The 18,852-nt window shown below is 30.8% G+C and overlaps 2 protein-coding genes across 2 annotated transcripts; one reads left to right on the forward strand and one right to left on the reverse strand.

Moving 5' to 3' along the window:
* The first annotated feature begins 4,389 nt into the window (after positions 1-4,389).
* Positions 4,390-5,215, forward strand: LOC113865677 (putative gamma-glutamylcyclotransferase At3g02910). Its single transcript, XM_027500387.1, has one exon. The coding sequence runs from the start codon at positions 4,480-4,482 to the stop codon at positions 5,041-5,043; it is 564 nt and encodes a 187-aa protein (XP_027356188.1). The 5' UTR covers positions 4,390-4,479; the 3' UTR covers positions 5,044-5,215.
* Positions 5,216-8,763: 3,548 nt separating this feature from the next.
* LOC113864979 (chaperone protein DnaJ) lies at positions 8,764-13,625 on the reverse strand. The gene is given in 8 exon segments (XM_027499262.1): positions 8,764-9,135; positions 9,236-9,279; positions 10,368-10,438; positions 10,564-10,637; positions 11,455-11,530; positions 11,650-11,727; positions 13,195-13,224; positions 13,226-13,625. Coding segments are annotated over 7 exon segments (420 nt in total). The 5' UTR covers positions 13,274-13,625; the 3' UTR covers positions 8,764-9,135; position 9,236.
* Between the last annotated feature and the right edge of the window lie 5,227 nt (positions 13,626-18,852).

An 18,852-nucleotide genomic window follows, 5' to 3' on the forward strand; every position in this document is an offset into this window, starting at 1 on the left:
TCAAGGATTTTCAAACTTTTTACTTAATAACAATTTTATTTCTAAATCTAATTATCTTGTTATCTTATAAATATAACTAATTGTGTATTTTAAATTTAATATTTTATGATATAACCAAATTTTAATATTTCTTTATGTTTTTACTATGATAACGTTTATATTTTTTTTCCCTAAACATAATATTACAACTAATATAATATAATTTTTCATACTTTTTAGTTAATAATATTTTATCTTATTATCTTTATTAATATAACTAATTGTGTAATTTAATATTTTATGATTTAACTGGATTTAACTGAATTTATATATTTTTTATATTTTAATTATCATAACATTTATATTTTTTTTTCTACAACATAATATTACAACTAATAACAAAATTACACTACTTATACATATATTTTTTAAATATCAACCAACATCTACATATAATCTTTTTCATCATAAATTAACAACTATATTAATTACAGTCAACAAAATAAAATTTATCTATAATTTACACTTTAAAAACAAATTACACTTAAAAAATACTAAAAAATATTTTCTATATATTATTTTTGCCTTATTTTACGGTTCCAGCCAAATGTACAATATTTTTCTATACTTACATTCACAATATTCATAATAAATACAAAAAAACATACTAAAAATAAAAAAAAAATTAGAAAAAATACATCAAACTGTATTATCTATTCAGCACTAACCTCAAATGCCAGCAAAAATATCTATTCCACTTCACCACACGAAAATCCTAAAATTAAAATTTAAATCGATTATTCTTTTCTAAATGAAACTCAACAAAAATATTATCAATTAAATAAATTAATTCTTACCTTCCAATTTTTCACACAAGATTGCAAACGAAAGCCTATTTCTTCACAAATTCTGCTCAAAATCACCTTGCGTTCCGGCGCTAATGGAGAAAACTGAGGAAGAGGAAGGGAAGAAGCCATGAGCGGCGTCGGTTCCCGATATGCCACGTGGCAACATCGCAAAGAGTATCGCCCCAGATGCGACGATAGCCTTGTCGCTGTATCAGAGCCGATACACATACGATCTCGACACGTGTCGAACTTCATCCCTAACCGTCCATTTCAAATTGCTATCGTCAAAAATTGGGCGATACTAATATTTGTTTTTCTTTTTATTTTTTCTGCCGTTTTAAATATCCACGTGTCAGATTATGCCTTAGTATCGGACGTATGTGGACGATAGAGTAATAAAAAATTATAAAAAAAAAAGACTATCGTCGGTACATGGCCGATATTATCTCTGACCTGGCAAAAAAAAAAAGCCCAGATAAAGAATTAGTTTAAAAAAATAATATTTTAAAAATTTGTTTTTTAAAATGTATTAATTAAATAAAAAAGCTCCTTTTTGGAATGAGCACTTCTATTAAGTGCGAAAAATATCGTGCGAAAAAATGATGAAATAAAAGTAATCAATCATGGGTGGTTAATACCAATCATGCAGTGATAAGATTGTAGTGTGAGCAAGAAAAGATCAGTTTAGTTTGGTGTTTCGTGTTAATCTCGAACCTCTTTTCTTCATATCATTTAATGTTTCAGATATAAAATTATTTGAAATTACAACATGCTAATACTTATGTGTTAAATTTACTTACATGTAGTGTTTCTTCTATCTAATTTACATAATATCAATTAACAGTATCTTTTTGATTTAACCACACACATATATATAATATTTTTTTCAAAATTCTTATAGCACATCGTTTCTTGTAGTTATTTTTTTATTTGATAACTTTTTAAAAATTTTATATTGTGATCTATCACATAAAAAAAGCTGCAAAATATTAAAAAAATAAAAGTATCTTTAAAATATCAATCTGTATATTTATTAAAAAATAAATAGATAAATAGGTGAGTAAACTGTTTGATGTTGCGTGTACGGATATATAAAATAAGGGGAATGATTTTGTTTTGTGTGAAAAGCATGAAAAGAAAAAGAATTGGTAATAAAGTGGTGAGACTGACAAAGCAACCGACCTCTTTTGTTTTGAAAGATGGCAAGGAAACTGATGGCAAGCTGCAAAGCACTGACAGCATCCATGAATGCAGAATGGGGAAATTGGCATCATAGAGAAGCGTGCTTTTTGTCGTAACATGGTACGTGCGGAAAAGTACAGGTACGGATTCTCCCTCATTATTCACACGTGTACGGCTCTTCTGTATTTGCCTTTCGGATTCCTCTTTTTCATCATCATCTCTCTGCCCTTCTCGTTTGGATCTTTCGGTACGGTTTTGTACTCAATGCAAAAGCCCTGTAAACGTCACCACCATTTGCACCTTCAAAAGCCGTGCCTCCTTCTCTTATTTTTAACCATTGCCACGTTAGCCACCTTTTGCTTTTACATAATTTATTGTTTTACACTCCTTCAATAAATGGATACAAAATTTATTTAAAAGATAAAAAAATAATAAAAAAATATCTTACAACGGAAGAATCAATAACATGAATTTAAATTTATTTTTATTTTTTAAAATTTCTAAGATAATTATTTTTTTACTTAAAAATTAACTTCAAATAAACTTTAAATAAAAAATTGAAGTATTTAACTATGTATATTTAATCATTTTCAACTCAATTTTTTAAAATAATTTAAAATGAAATTGTTTATTATAAATTTGAAAAAATATTATATATACTCTTTGAATTAAAGATGGTAATTTTTTGAATATCTTAAAAATAAAAATATATAATTTTTAAACAAATAAATTACTAACTCTCCTATTTATTAATATAAAATTAATTATAATAATTATTTTCGTGTGAAAATATATAACATGTTTACATTTATAAATATAATTTTATTATATTATTAAAGTTACTCCTGTTGAAATGGTTTATAGCTTGCTGCTAATAGGCTGGTGTGGCGTGAACACTCAGCTGCAGTGTTTGATCAGTACGATTATTGTGCTGCCTCTTATCAGAAGCAGAGTAACGAAGTAGATAAAAGAAAAATTGGGTGTGCTTCTCAAATTAATGTTTGAGTACCTTTTTACCCTCTTTGGTCTTTCTCTTGGACTTGGCCATGAATGTGATTCCTTCTTCAAGCATGCCTATGCCTATCAGCGTGATTCCATCTTCTCGGTTCACGCACTCACCCACGCTAACTCTCCATTTTTCATTTCTTTTTCTCTGCCCATCAGTTAATAATACATTGTTGCAGGTTACAACTGATTCATGTTGATACATGACAAATAAAGTAAAAGATTATGACATACAGCACCTAAGATTTAGACAATTATTAAAATTTTAAAATTTCTTTACCGTTCATATAAATTAAGTTATAATTAATTATTTTGATTATGTCCAACGCATTCTACGAAGTTGAGCATTAGCAAACATATAATTTAAAACCTATCATTTTACTTGTGTTAAAAGTAACACACTAAATGCTTGTTAATTCAAATGATAAGCAATTTACATAGTTTAATGCTAGCCTGTTGACATTTAATGCGTAACGCGTGTTAAATTAAACTTTAAGGGGTTAATTAAAAGGAGAAAGACATATTTTGTATACCACAAGTTACGTGTTTAAATTATTATTTTATTTTAATAAAATAAATATAAATTTTTATGAATTTTTGTTAATCTTAATTTTAAAGATAAGTAGTTAATAATAATAAAATTTTATTAAAATTTTTTTATTATATTTTTATAATTTTAATATAATAATTGTATTTTTTATTAAATTTTTTATTTATGAATATTTAAACTTAATTTTAAAGACTCAGTTAACCAATTTTTTTTTATAACTATGTTTTAAGGATTTTCTTTATCTTAAAACGAAATATCAATTCATCCCCTTAAAATGAAACAAAAATAAAAATGACAAACAATATATTTTTTATAAAAAATTTTAATTATTGATTTCTAAACAAAGGCAAAGGCGTTTGAGATTATTTCTTTTCTTTTAATATTTTTTGGATAATTTTCTTTCAATTAATTTACTTGAATTTATCAAGTTTTTTTTTTCTAAGCCAGAGATTACCGAATATTCTCATACTCTAGAACAAAGGTATAAAATTAATTCTTGTATTAACTAAAAAAAAAATACACAAATTAAAATTTGAATACAAATCTTCAGACTAAATAAAAGGTCTGAAACAATTTAACACCACCGAAATCTTATTAAAAATACAGACCAGTTAATAAGGTACATTTAATTTTACAACAGTGGTCAAACACAAGTACTAATGAGTAATTCCACTCCCCCCTCAACGAAAGGTGCATTTTTAATTTTATTTTTATAAAAAAACAAAAAGGACGCTTTATTTGAAAGGCACTACAATTGAATAAAAAATTAAAAAAAGGAGAAAAATCTCTTGAATCCCATTATAAAAAGTGCAAGTTTTGCACCTTCCATTGAACCCAAGAGCTTCCTTCATACCACACTCTCTCTCTTTTTTTGTGTGATTCCAATTCCATGCCCAACGCCCCAATCCAGAAACAATGGTAGCCGAAAGAAACGTTGGGAATCATGGAGAAGGAACCCTAATATTCACCTATGGAACCTTAAAAAGAGGCTTCTCCAACCACCCCCTTCTGCAAGACCTCATCCGCTCCGGCGACGCCTCCTTCGTCGGAAACTACCGCACCGCCCATAATTACCCTCTTGTTTGTGGGCCCTACCGTGTTCCCTTCCTCCTCAACCTTCCCGGGTCGGGTAACCGGGTTCACGGCGAGCTCTACTCTGTCTCCTCCCGCGGTCTCGCACGCATGGATGAGCTTGAGGGCACCACACGCGCCCATTACGAGCGTCTCCCGATCAAGCTTGTCCCCGCCGGCGACGGCGAGGGGGAAGAGGGGGGCGATGGAGAGGAGGCGGCGGCGGGGCTAACGTGCGCGGAGGCGTATTATGCGCATAGGAATTACGCGATGGAGCTGTGGAAGAAGAACGGAAAGCGAGGGTTTAGATGTTATTCGGAGAAAGAAGCGTTAGGTTATGTGAAGCGCAAAGATAGGCCTCAACATTTGACCTTCCTCGATCACATTCGCTTGTTCCTTTCCAATTGAGACTCATTCATTTCGATCAAATCTATCTCTCTTTCTCTTCCCACACACACCCACACAAAATTTAAAATAAAAAATAAAAATAGGAAGGGTTTTCTTTTAGTTTTGTGGTATGTGTGGTTACTATTTTGCATATTTATATTAGATTCTGTGTTCTATTATGATGCAAATTGCCCTTTTTATTTTTCTTAGTACATGTTATGTTGTACTTCACATTATGCAAAATGGAAAAGATATTTGAATTATAGTGGTTTTCTTTCGCTTTCTTGTCTGTTTTTAAATAGGAATGGTAATACGAGGATCTGTGTCTCTCTCTTGTAGTACGATGGGAAACAGATTCTCCTCTTTCCTTCCTTGCTAGCCGCCGTAAATATTTTTCTAGTCAAAGTTGGAAATGAATTTAAAATTTGAGAATGGGTGGGTGTTGAATGTAATTGGTGACGATTTTGAGTAGCCAATAGGAGAAACAGAGAGGGAGTTACATGAGGGATTTTAGTGTTTTATGTACCTGAATGCTTGAATTGATTGCCAAGTTATGGCAACTAAGTTTCCTATGGAACAAACTTTTAAGAATATACTAATACGTTTTAAGAAACTTGAAGGTTTGTGACTTTAGATTCCGTGCCTGGACTGTTAACCGATGAAATGATCTAAAGAGCTGATTATTTTAACCATGTTTTTATTTTGAAAAATGCTAACTAGTGTTAATGTATCAGTAGATAATTAATTTATTGGTTATATTAGTATTTTTTAACAAGCTTTTTGTATCATTTTTCCTTGCTAAAAGGCATTTCTCTCTCTTAAAATGGCTAGACGTGATTAGCTTAATTATTGGGTTGGCTTGGGTAGAGGTGTGGTGTGAGTTTAACCTCTTAATTGTTTATAGTACCTTCCAAAAATGAACAGGGTAACGTCTACGGTACCGCATAATAAAGGCCCAGATTCAGGAATGCCTTACCTTCGCTTCCAGTTTGTCTTTGATGGTAGTCGTACAGAGAAGAGTATGCGCTCATTCCCAAATTTAGGTTGTTAAAACAATAAACGAGAGTGTACATTGCTATTCTCGATTCTGTATTTTTACCTTGATATGTATAATTAATTTAAAATTTTAAACAAGAGAAATTAAGGATTATTTATATAATATAAAAAATTATAAGCGTGTTAATGTGTGAATAATAGGTTAAAAAATCTAGCCATCTAAAGAATATATAATAACATGTTAATTAAAAAATTAATATATGACTTTGTTTGATAAAATTACTTAAAAGCTCAAAACATATATAGCTATGAAACTAGATAAAATCTTATAACTGGGTAGTTAATTGAATTAAAACTATTAGTTAAAAATAATAACTAGCTCAAATGTATTAAATGACTAAAAAGATATGTATTATTATTATAAATAAACCCTAATATTAGGATTAAATATTGGATTTTTTTTTGCAACTAAAACAAAAAAAAAATGTAATTTTTGAGATATTTTGTTTTAGTGAAAACTTGAAATATGATATATATATATATATATATATATAGTATAGGATTTTCTCACATCAGCGTAAATCTAAAAATTCTTACATTTTATTTGAATCTTTTATTTAATTTACATCTAACAGGTATAATTTATTATTTTATTAACTATTAAATATAAGTTAAATGAAAAATTGAGATTGAGTGTAAGATTTTTAGATTTACACTAGTATAAAAAAATTATTTTCATATATATATATAAGGGACATTTCAAGTGAGAGAAATTTATTATTATAAAAAGTGAAAGATATTAATAATGGTTACTTTTCTCTCTTTCTTACCAATTATTTGAATCAATGATCATTATTAATACTTTTCACTTTTCATAATACAAACTTCTCTCATTTAAAATGCTATATATATATATATATATGAATTATTTAACGAGAGTGCAATTTATGTTTTATATGATATATCACTCTTAACGACTTATGTTTTATTTAAGGCTCTAACATAAGTCGCAAAGTCCTTTATGTTTTGTGGTCGTACCACCATTTATATATATATATATATATATATATTAAGTTTTTACTAAAATAAGACATATTTCAAGTTATTTATTTATTTTTATTTTATATGCAAAAAAACTCTCAAATGTTACTCATTTTACTTGTTCATATAATTTTTTTTTATCAATAATTTAACTAAATAATTAAATACTCTTGATTTCTTATCAATTAATTAAATAATTAAATCAACAAAGATCAAACTTTTCTCTCATGTATATGAAGTAAGGCTGAAAATGATAAGAAATTATTGGTAGCTAACTTTTAATATTAAAAGCTACTTCAAGTAATGTTCATAAATTACTAATTATCTCTATTTTTTTGTTCTCAAAACAACTTAGCTATTTTATTGACCAAGTCAAAAAAATTAAATGCTCATAGATATAAGATTGCCTTACCTAACACAATCTTAATAAATATAATCTCGATTATATTTAATGTCTAACCAGGTGTATGAGAAAATTATATTATGGAGGGATTATATCTACTTTGGCAAGTTCTCAATCTAAAAAGAAATTAATTTTCAATTATCAATTCTATGATAATCCTTGTTACAAACAAAAGAAATATAAAAATAAATTAAAATGTAATAAGAAAACATGACAAGAAAAGTTTCTATATTGGTATAATTCAGTAATATAAATTGACTAGATTAATTAAGAAAAACCAGGGCAACAATCGTGTCATTGAATCTCCCAATCCCAATATTTTATTATTTTAAATTGTTTACGCTGTAAGCACAAATATATTAATGTGGTATCGTTGATGTCAGTAGAATCTTGACAATGTAATTAACGGCTACAACGATGAACACTCACCTATTTATTATTTTAACTCCTCTTAAATAATTGAGAATGACGACAGGCCACAATAATTGAACAATATTTGAAGATTCCCATCCCTAATGACTGAAACAAAGACTAATGGCCCAACTTTTGCTTTTTAAAGAAAGTTTTTTGCAGTTGGCCTTTAAGGGGGAGGAATGTTGTAGTAACATCCTTGCCATTTTCACTTGTTATTGTAATTTTCGTTGACAAAAAAAAAGAAAAGTTAATGTAATTCTCAATGTAATTTTGCGCTTTCTTGATAGAAAAAATGTTATACATGTGATGTGATCATATATTACAGGTATACAGCGCAAGAAGTAACTGCTCATACTGTAACACAGGACACCACAGCAAAAGTTGAACGCTGCAATTCTTTTTAGTAGCCATTTGTCGTAGTAGGTGCGGATAACACGACAATAACAAAAGAAAGTAGGCAACATGCCAATTTTTGACAGAAACTTTACTATTTTAAAATTGATGGGCTGCATTTTTCAAGGTTCAGTGTCGTTACCTTTCATATACAAATATTTGATAGTCGCTTTTGTTTACTTGTAACAGGCCCGTGAAAAAACATTTAATCATTTAAGCTCTTTACTTTTCAGTTGAAGAAAAAATTATAACATTTATAACATTATACGATAAAAAATTATATATAATAAATTTTTATTAAAAATTATAATGTTTAGTGCTACAATACATTGAATAATACTAAATTCTTTAATTTTTAATAAAAATTACTATACTTATAACTTTTTATCATATACTTAGAAAAAAAACTCCTTACTTTAGTACTTTAGCATGCTGCATAAACACGCTTTCAGAATTCTGACGGTAACTAATATACCAATTCAGTTAATGGAGCATGATAAGTGAGATCAAATATACAAGGAAATGGCAACATATTACCTACTAGGTAAACACACTAAGAGGGAAGATGCATGGAAGAAATCTTGCACAAGGGCGTAAAGGTTCATAACAGATCGTTCTAAACCGTACACATGGATGTAGCGTATATTACAGTATGATTCAATCACACCAGGTTGTTTATGTTTTGGCAATTGATCATTGGGTACCCAAAATATGGAGGTTTCAAATCTCACTGAAACCGGGTGGGATGGAATTTAAGGGCAGGGTTAGACTGACCCATATTTCGTACCCTCTAATTGTTAAAGGAAATAGACACGTTTGCATATTCATATTCATAACTCCGCTGGCTGAAATTGATATTGAGAACCCTGTCAGAAATGTTTATTGACTAATTTAGAAAGACATTAAGTAGTGCAGTGTTGAAAATCAAGGTAACTTCCAAATAAATTGAAAGAGGGAAGGACAAACCTTATTTATCTAGGGATTCAAAATTTTCAATCAATTGTTGTGACCTGCATTATAGCACAAGATTAAAATTTAGGTTAGGTGATATTCCAGGTAAATTTAAAAAAATAAAACTGACATTAGATAAGTGCAGGTCCATTTACAGTAATAGATAATAGATTCAGTTGGGGGGCCTAAAGAATCAAGGACCACAGTTAGTTCTAGAGGCTGTGAACAGCATGTGCGAAAAAGTAACTTCAACATATTGATGATTTCAAGGCTTATTAATAAATCAAAGAGTGATTTCGGATTTTATGTTAGGAAATATAGGAATTATAAGAGTTAAAATGGAATGGGGAAGGATCTCAAGTTGAAGTTTCAAAGTGTTTGACCTAAAGACATAATTGCGTGACAAAATCCAACAGAAGTAGACCTATGGGTTCTAAATTGTTCAAATGCAGTTCCTGTCGAATTGAATAGCTCAAAATACTATGTAGACAATGCTTGTAACCTCAAATCCACATTAAGCTGATTCCTAACATAACATTTCAGACATTGAATAGAAATTATAAATGTCCACTGACAGTGGGCAGGCTCCACAAAACTACAACTCTAACACTAACTTTCCCTCTGACATGAATTCACACATGATAACAAAGCAAAGTTGTAAACATCATCAAGACTTGAACAATTTCACGTTTAAGGTAGTTTGAGATTGAGCTGGAATGCTGGATTAAAAATTATCATCACAAAGCTGAGGTGTCCAAATTTATCAAAATCCTTTAGTACATTTTTATTATTACATCCTATGCTAGTTTTTTGTTAGCTGTGTTGGCTCACTTAACGTTCACACATAATGGCTAAAATTTTCATTGACATACAAAAGACTGTTTTGACCTTAGAATCTCAGCAGTGAATGCTAGGCTTGAGAAAAAAACAAAGTTCATCTGGTTGTGTGGAAACAACCAATTATATAGTTCTCTATCCTATAATGCACGTTTTCATTTGAAACACAAACAAGATCTAGTCCTAGACGCTTAGAAATTTCTGATGGATTGGCAGGCTGTGTAGGCATTGTGACCAGTGAATTCCAACTCTACCACAGAATAAAAGAACAGAGAGATACAGGGGAAAAAGAAAAATTCAAAATAAATACCATCTGTCGGTTTGGTTGATGCCAAGTCCATTGCAGGTAAGAATCATGCCTTTAAATCTGGCAAGATATTCCTGTACAGCAAAGAGACAAGTCCATGAAAGGCAAGTATGGCAGTTATCATTCAAGAGGAGAGGATACATGATAAACAAATCTAAGTAAATAATTAATAACTTTAAATGATACTTATGTTGCATACCTGCAAGCTATACTTTTCAATCTCACATATCCCAGTTAAATCATAATCAAAACGCTTGGCAGGATCACTTAAAACTATTACAAAACAAAGAAAGACAATAATCAACAAAAAACCATGATTATCATTCACTAGCAGCTGCTAGCTGTTTTCTAAACCATAACGCAGTAGAGACACACCTCCAGGTCAAACTGTGTGGCACTAAGGCGTAAATAAATCCACAAAGTGTCACTTACAGACCAATTTATTAAGTCTAAACTCTAAAGTAATTTCCATTACATGATCAATTTTGGGTTTGCCAGTAATGGTCAACTTGACAATCCTGTAACTTTCAGCATTTAACAAACTATATTTTTCATAAATTCAAACAGTTGATAGTTGATTTATATTATATGTATAAAAAATCACTCTCAGTATCACATGTTCATGTTAAACAGATAGGAAAAGATATAACGTGCTATATTACTTGGGTTTTACCCAAATTTCTTTTGGGTTTCAGTTTTATTATCATCATGTTCTTGAATATGAAATTTCAATCCTTCATTCTTCTAAACTTTCCATCCACCTCAAGGAGTTAAATTAAGTTTACATGTTTACAAAGTTACATTAACATCTGGATAAAAGAAGTAATAACTAATGAAATATTTAAATTGTACAGCAACAAGTGGAACTGAAAAGCAGAAAGCTTGACAATAAGTGGACCACAATCTTTGTGCTTACAATGACTTGTCCTTTTACTCTAATCATTTTTACATTGTGATTTCATTGAAGATAGAAAAATAAATATTCAATTTTAAGGAACTGTAACAATAAGAGTGATCATAGAAGGCAGAAGAATGAAGCTTGTTAAATTATGTGCTTACAAGGAAAAAGTAAAAGCATGAGATTTTTTACCATTGTAAGCTTCATTTATCTCCTGAAATTTTGCGGTAACGTCACTGTCACCTTTGTGCTTGTCAGGATGCCATTTCTATCAAATTTAGTAGAATCATGCATACACAATAAGTCAAACTTGTGGAAAAGAAATTCAATTAGAAAAATTGTGTAGAGAACCATTGCTGGAGCCACTAAAATGGGTAGGTTACCAACCAGTGCAAGTCGTCGGTAATTCAATTTGATATTTTCATCAGTTGCATCATACTCAACCTCCAGCACTTTGTAATAATCCTTAAAAAAGGTAAAAGTGACTTGTCAAGAACACATTTAAAACAAATGCTGTTAAATTCCAGAGTTTACATATAGTTGTGGAGTGAACGTAAACTTGAATTGTATACTCACAAGAGTTTATCTCATACAAAAATAATATTTAAAAAGCCATAATAATGAAATAAAGCTCAATAATAAAGTTAAAACTTTAAATAGCCAGATCATATAATGATAATGTGATGATTTTGATGCCCCACTTGTAAATGTGGTGTGTCACAACTTGCAGAGAGGGAAGAAAAGTGTTACCCTAATTCCAAATGGTTTTATTTTGGTGAAAAAAAATGTCATTTTCTCTTTTTTTTGACTAAACTCGTAAAATCAGGTTATATTCATGAGTATACCCAAAAACGAGTTTAAATGGATTTAACACAATTTTCTCACGAATTTGAGTTAAAATGTGAGTTTAACAACCATGTTTAAAATAACAGCAAAGAATTACAAACATGTCCTTCTCATCAATTAACATTTTTGCAACTTGCAGTAATGATGGCATTGTCAGAGTTAGTTTCAAGCACTAATAGGAAAGTTGCACACAGATTTCCAATTTTAAGAAAGCAAAGAAAACCAAATAATATCTAGATTCCACCAGAAAGATTGTGTCACGCTGACAATACCAGAGACAGATTTCAGAAAATGCTCCAGAGCAATATGAACCACAGTATCAACCAATCAATAACTATACAAAAACCTAAACAACTTGTTTGGAAGAGCTTATGGAGAGTTTATAGAAACAACTTATGACTCTCATTCGTTTTTTCAACTTATTTCAATAAGTTTCTTCATATAACTTATTAAAATAAGTTACTTTCAGCTTATTCCAATAAATTTCACGGTTAAATTTATGGCATAAGTCATCATTTAAAAGAGTTTATTGAATAAACACTTAAATAAATTGTATATTCAAATGCACCCTAGGACTCGTTTGGCCTAAAATTAAGTGGAATTAATTTTGAACCATTGCATAGAATCGGGATATGTGCCAAAATTGTTCTTAATCACAGTTTATTGAAACGTGTGTTCTTTAAAAAAAAATAAAAAAATACAAGAATTAATTGTTGAATAGTAAACCTAACGAGCACTTCCCAGATCAGTGACACCCACAACTTCAATCTGCCAGAAGCCTAACTACAATATATATCAATCACATTTCGGGACTTTTACTGAACATTCTCTCTTCCTCTCAACTCCAAACTACATTCTACTTAAATACATGACTTTCCTTTTACCCAGTCCACTTCTTCACCAATGCAGGAAGGGTATGGAAAAAAGAAGAGAGAACTGAACTCATCTAAAGATCCGAAGTTTTATAATCACAAATTAGAAATAAATTTAGGTCAAATTTAACTTAGTCCCAGAAATTCCCATAAATCAATACGCAATAAAGAAATCACGCGAGAGGAAGATAAAATTTGCGATTACTTATAATACCTTTGGGTTGGTGTTGTCAGCAGCAGCCATGTACTACGGAAATGGGGTCGACATGCGCAGCTTCTCTTACATAATTCATCGGAATAGGACACAAACCCAAAACATTAAAAAAAAAAAAAAACGGTACGATGAAGAGCACAATGCTTCAACCAACTACGGACATGCTTGAAATTTAAGAAAAATAATTGCAGATTTAAACGAGTGTGAGAGAGAAAACAAAGTCAGAATTGGGAATTTGTGTGGTGAAAGAGAAACCAAGAGGGCATTCCTATGCCACAATTTGGGAAATTCGGATGGCGTTTCTTAGGATTTTTTTTTCTCGATTTTGGAATGGTGCTCTGTAATGTTATGCGTTGCGCATGTTCACCATGGTAAAATTCTGAAGGGTTCCTTTCAAAATGAGAAAGGAAATCACCTTGACTATTATCTTTATCTCATGTGGGTTCATTCAAATGGACATTTTCCCTTTATTTATTGATTGATTCAAAGGTATTAAAAAATATGATTTTTAATTACATTTCTACTTTATATAATAATTATTAAGCATTTTAAACTTTTATTAAAACGGGAAATAATAAATATAGAAAATAATTTTAATATAGATAAAAACGCTAATTATATTTTTTAATTTTTGTGCTTTTTATAAGTAGATAAATAAGAAGAAATAAGAGAAGTATTTTGTATATAGAAGGCGAAGAGATAGGGATAAGATCAAACAAATGAATAAACACAAGCTCATCACGATGAGGCCGTAACAACAGAAACGTGGCGTATTAGTTTATTGTTGTTTTTATTTTTATTTTATGTATCCATTATTGTTTTTATGTGTCTATTATTATTTCAGTTAAATGTTTTTTTTATTTAAAAACCAGTTAAATTGATAATCGATAAAACTTTTTAATTTTTTTATAAAATGGAATTATAAAATTAAATTGAATAAGTGTGACAATTATTTTAATTTCATCTCCTTTCCATTCGAAACTTTGCATGTATAAGAACAGGAAAAGCAATACAATTTGATGAAGGAATAGAACCTATCTATTGTGTTCGGTACAACTTAGGAAGGTTCGATTTTTGGAGGCCTAAACTATATTGGAACCTTTCCATTATCGTTAACAAATGCTAGCTAGAGGCAATCCTCTGCACATTTAACCATAACCATACATTATGTTAGTTCTTTTTCAATCTTTAAAGTGTCTAATAATAATGGTATTGAATTATATTTTCCTTTTCTACAAGAATTATTTTTCAATTCTTACGAGACTGGAAATCTTTAACAAAGGTAGCAAAGATTCAAATGTTGCTCTTTACTATATCAGCGGTTGTTAATTTTACTTTTTATAAATACTGGAAATCGGTCCCACAACTTGGCCTTCAAAGATTTTAAATATTAATTTTGATTTTTAAATTATAAGAGATATCAATTTACCGTTCTTAAAAGGTCTAAAAACTTAAAATATCCATAATTAGGGCCAAATATTAGAGGCAGTCCTATTAAAACAGGTGAATGAATATTACATCTTAAAGACTTGCAAGTCTATTGGTACTTTAAAATATGTTGAAGTATAATGGATTGTTTTAAACATCTAGCTCAAATATAATATCTACAAAAACACAATTATTTTTGTTAAAGCAGCCCAACAAGAACACTGCTATTATGCAAACACACAAATTGGTGTCTAAGCCAACAAGGAAAAACAACAAAAAAGCAAAATTTTAAGAACTCAAAAAATACAAAGAGACTTAGCAAGCGATGCTAGCTTTGAAACATTGCAGGAGGGACGTTAGTTGTAGTAAGACAAAACCTCAAGGTATCTTAGACGCTTATCTCGAAAAGTCACTTGAAAGTTCAACCTAACATAGGTGACTAACTTTTAAGCTTTCACCGAATACATCCTCAGCAAAGAGCAAAAGAACATACGGTTTATCAGAAGCTAAAGGAATATCTGTAGCTTGTTATAAGTAACATGTTTTGATTAAAAGATTGAAATCGTTACCCAAATATGTATAAAGGGACCTTATTTTGTACCCATGTTATTAAAATGTATTTTTGTTTGTATTCATGTAAACAATTATAAATATGTGCTTATAACAAATCAATAGGCAGTAACAATTGTTATCTATCAATAATATTCCTTTTCTTCTATTCCTTTGTGCTAAGAAGGATCTTCAAAGAGCAACTAAAAGAAAGAAATATACTCTTGCTAAACAAAATGGAGGAGGCAATTTTAGCCATCGTCCTCTTCCTAATCATGGAATAAATGCAATCATTGCGAAAAGTCAAGAACATAGGACAAAACCTGAAAAACAAATTGATGATTTAGCGAAAGGATTAACTAAGACAAAAAGCTTTCAAATATTTTTTGGTTAAATGTAGCTGGATGATAGAGTGAGAGAAAAAGCAGCTAAGATATTGACAAATATAATAAAAAAGAAAGGAGGTGACCTATTTGCTGCGAAGCCATACAAGAAATTGGGGGGTTTGTTCATATTCACCGACTGTACATTGAAGCAAAAAGGTGGAAGGAACAAAGTTGAGGCGTGCCTTGGTGGATAATGGGTCTGGAGTAAACATAATGCCCATGCACACTTTCAGGGCTCTTGAATTGTCAAGTCAGTGTGTACAACAAAATAATGTCTTTTTCACTGCCTTCAATGGAGGAGCTTTAGCCACTAAAGGAAGTATAACTGTATAACATGAAGTAGAGCCCATGAAGACTGCAAATACATTTCAACTTGTTGAAGGGACGCCTAGATATCACATCCTGTTAGGATGACCCTGGATTCATGTACATCGTTGCATACCGTCCACATTACATCAATGTATTAAGTCAAATTTCAAAGGTAAGGAGATTGAAATTATGGCAACAAAAGTCCCTTTTGATGTATCCGAAATACACATGGTGGATGTAAGGTTATTTGATGAATTGGCTTCGCATGGGGTGAATCAAATAAGAAAGATAGAAAGCGTGCAGTTAGACAAAGCAAAAGGAAAAGAAAGGCAAGAAGCAAAAGAAAGAGACAAAAGACAAACACCAACGTGCTACGAAATCAATGGAAGAGGATGGGTAAAGGAACGTCTCCTGAGCGGCATAGTAAGGTGGAGGATATTATAGGAAGACGAGGGACTAATGGAAAACAACAATTCCATTATCCTCAACAAAGCAAATGCTATAGAGAAAGAAACATTGAAGAAAACACAAGAAGAAATATTTCCTAACAAGCAAGAAAGTCACAAGAAACATGAAGAGAGAATAGAAGAAGTAAATGTGGCTAATGAAGGAAAAAAACCTAGACTGCTACTCATAAGTTCTTTGCTTAAAGAAAAGGAGAAATGCCTAGTTTGGACCCATCGCTTGTTACCCACAACCTAGCAGTATACCTAGGGACAACCCCAATAAAGCAACCACCAAGAAAAATCTTCGAGAAGATAGAGCAACAAGTCAAAGAAGAAGTGCAAAGGCTGTTAGACGCATGATTCATTAGGCCAATACAACATCCTACCTAGTTGTCCAACATTGTTCCAGTGAAAAAGAAGAATGGACAAATAAGATGTTATGTGGATTTTCGCGATCTTAATAGAGCATGCCCTAAGGACAATTTTCCATTACCCCATATAGATGCCATGGTGGATGCAACTACTGGGCATGAAAGATTTTCATTTATGGATGGTTTTAGCGGATATAACCAGATTAAGATGGTGCTAGAGATGAAGAAAAAATCGCTTTCTGAACTATTGTGGGGAAACTTTTGCTATTGGTCATGCCTTTTGGGCTAAAAAATGTAGGAGCCACTTATCAACGAGCTATGACTGCCATTTTTCATGATGTAATATATGACTTTGTGGAAGATTATGTAGATGACCTGATGGTTAAATTCAAAGAAAAAGAGGAACATGTTCTTCACCTTAAAAATGTGTTTAAGAAATGCAAGAGATACCAATTAAAAATGAGTCCTACGAAGTGCTTATTCCCAATATCTACAGGAAAGTTCTTAGGATTTAAAGTACATCTGAATGGGTAACAACAGATGAAGAAAAAATAGAAGCCATCCAAAAGATGAAACTCCCTAGAAGTGTAAAAGAAATGTAGGGATTCCTCGAAAAATTGGGGTACATTAGACGTTTTATCTCCAGGCTAGCATAATTAATTTATCCACTAAAAGGTTTGTTGCAAAAAGGGAACACATTTTGTTAGAGCAATAACCACCATAACGCCTTTGAAAAAATAAGAGCTATCAAAAAGCCTAATTGGCCCAGCCCTAACCCTGGCCCAGATGGGTTAAGGCCAAAAGGCCCTATGGGCCAAAAAGCCCTATGGGCTAGGGTTAGGGTCAGGGCTTTATGGGCTAAAAAATTATATTCAAAGGATATATTTTACTAATGAAAATATATAACATAACATTGATTTCATAGCAAAAATGTTAGACTAGAGATGTTGCCAAAGTGTCTAAATAAAAAAAGTTAATCATAAATTACAAAACAAGATACAAAGCTTATATCAATATCTAATGTTAAATAGACCTCCACATAAGCTTAAAATTTTTTTGCACACTAATGCATCTTGATTGGATTCAAGACCACATCCTTAAGGGATCTAAGCCCCATCTACTCAGACCAATACAACTTTGTACATTATATTAACATTATTCCCTTAGCAGCAACCTGCATTACATAGCATCCTTGAATACAATAATACTTTTGAACCTAGTTACTTACACCTGAACTATATCTTTCTTGAAATTTAGGTGTGCTATGCAAAAACTCCAATCTAGGATATATGGACAAAAGTTCCCTCAGGATAGGTTGGAATCATCCTACAACCGAAAGAGAAAATAGAAGATGTGCATGGAAATTAAGTACCAAGAAGATATAAGTAATTTGTGAGTGTCTAATTGTTAAAGTAAGAATCAATATATAGATTCATTTATAAATGTAATTAAAATAAGAGAAAGTACAAATGATTAGGAAACAATGTGAGAGCAGTCACATGATATCAGTGCACAAAGTACTTGGAAGGATGTACAAATAGTGCCTACTAATATACTACAAACCTCCTAAAAACATAACTTATATAATAGAATAAGAGAACCCAAATTCACTTGTGTTAAGAGATGGCAGCCATATTTATTCAAGGAGTTGAAGGTCAATTTTCTGTTCTTACTAGTGTATTTAGGATCCTCTTTTAAGTTGCCTCAGCATTGAGTACTACAACTCTCAGGTACTTAACAATTTTTTAAGGATGAACAAATCTGAATAGTGAATCTTTTATTACAGTATAGGAAGCTTTTGATTGAGTTTTTTCAGGGGTACAAAGAGATAGGAATGAGAAAGGGGAACACATAGCCCTTACAAATGACACACTTAATTTTGGGATTTTGGGTAGCATTTAATCATTTTTTTAGTTGCAGAAAAATTAATCATAATCTGACTTATAAGAAATTAGGAGATAAAAGAATGAATGGACACAATTATTTTAACCCAAAAGATAGAGATTCCAGCGAGACAAGATAATAAACCAAGAACAATCAAATGAGTATTTATGCAACAAGGGAGATCATATAGCAATTAAATATTACAACATAATATCAGTAAACTTAGCGATGAGTGTTAGCCGCAAGAAGCGATGAAAGTGTTGGCAAGAAGAAGTACCTAGAAGT

This window comes from Abrus precatorius, unplaced genomic scaffold (genome assembly GCF_003935025.1).
Source record: "Abrus precatorius isolate BTA unplaced genomic scaffold, Abrus_2018 Scaffold4, whole genome shotgun sequence".
Lineage (NCBI taxonomy): Eukaryota > Viridiplantae > Streptophyta > Magnoliopsida > Fabales > Fabaceae > Abrus > Abrus precatorius.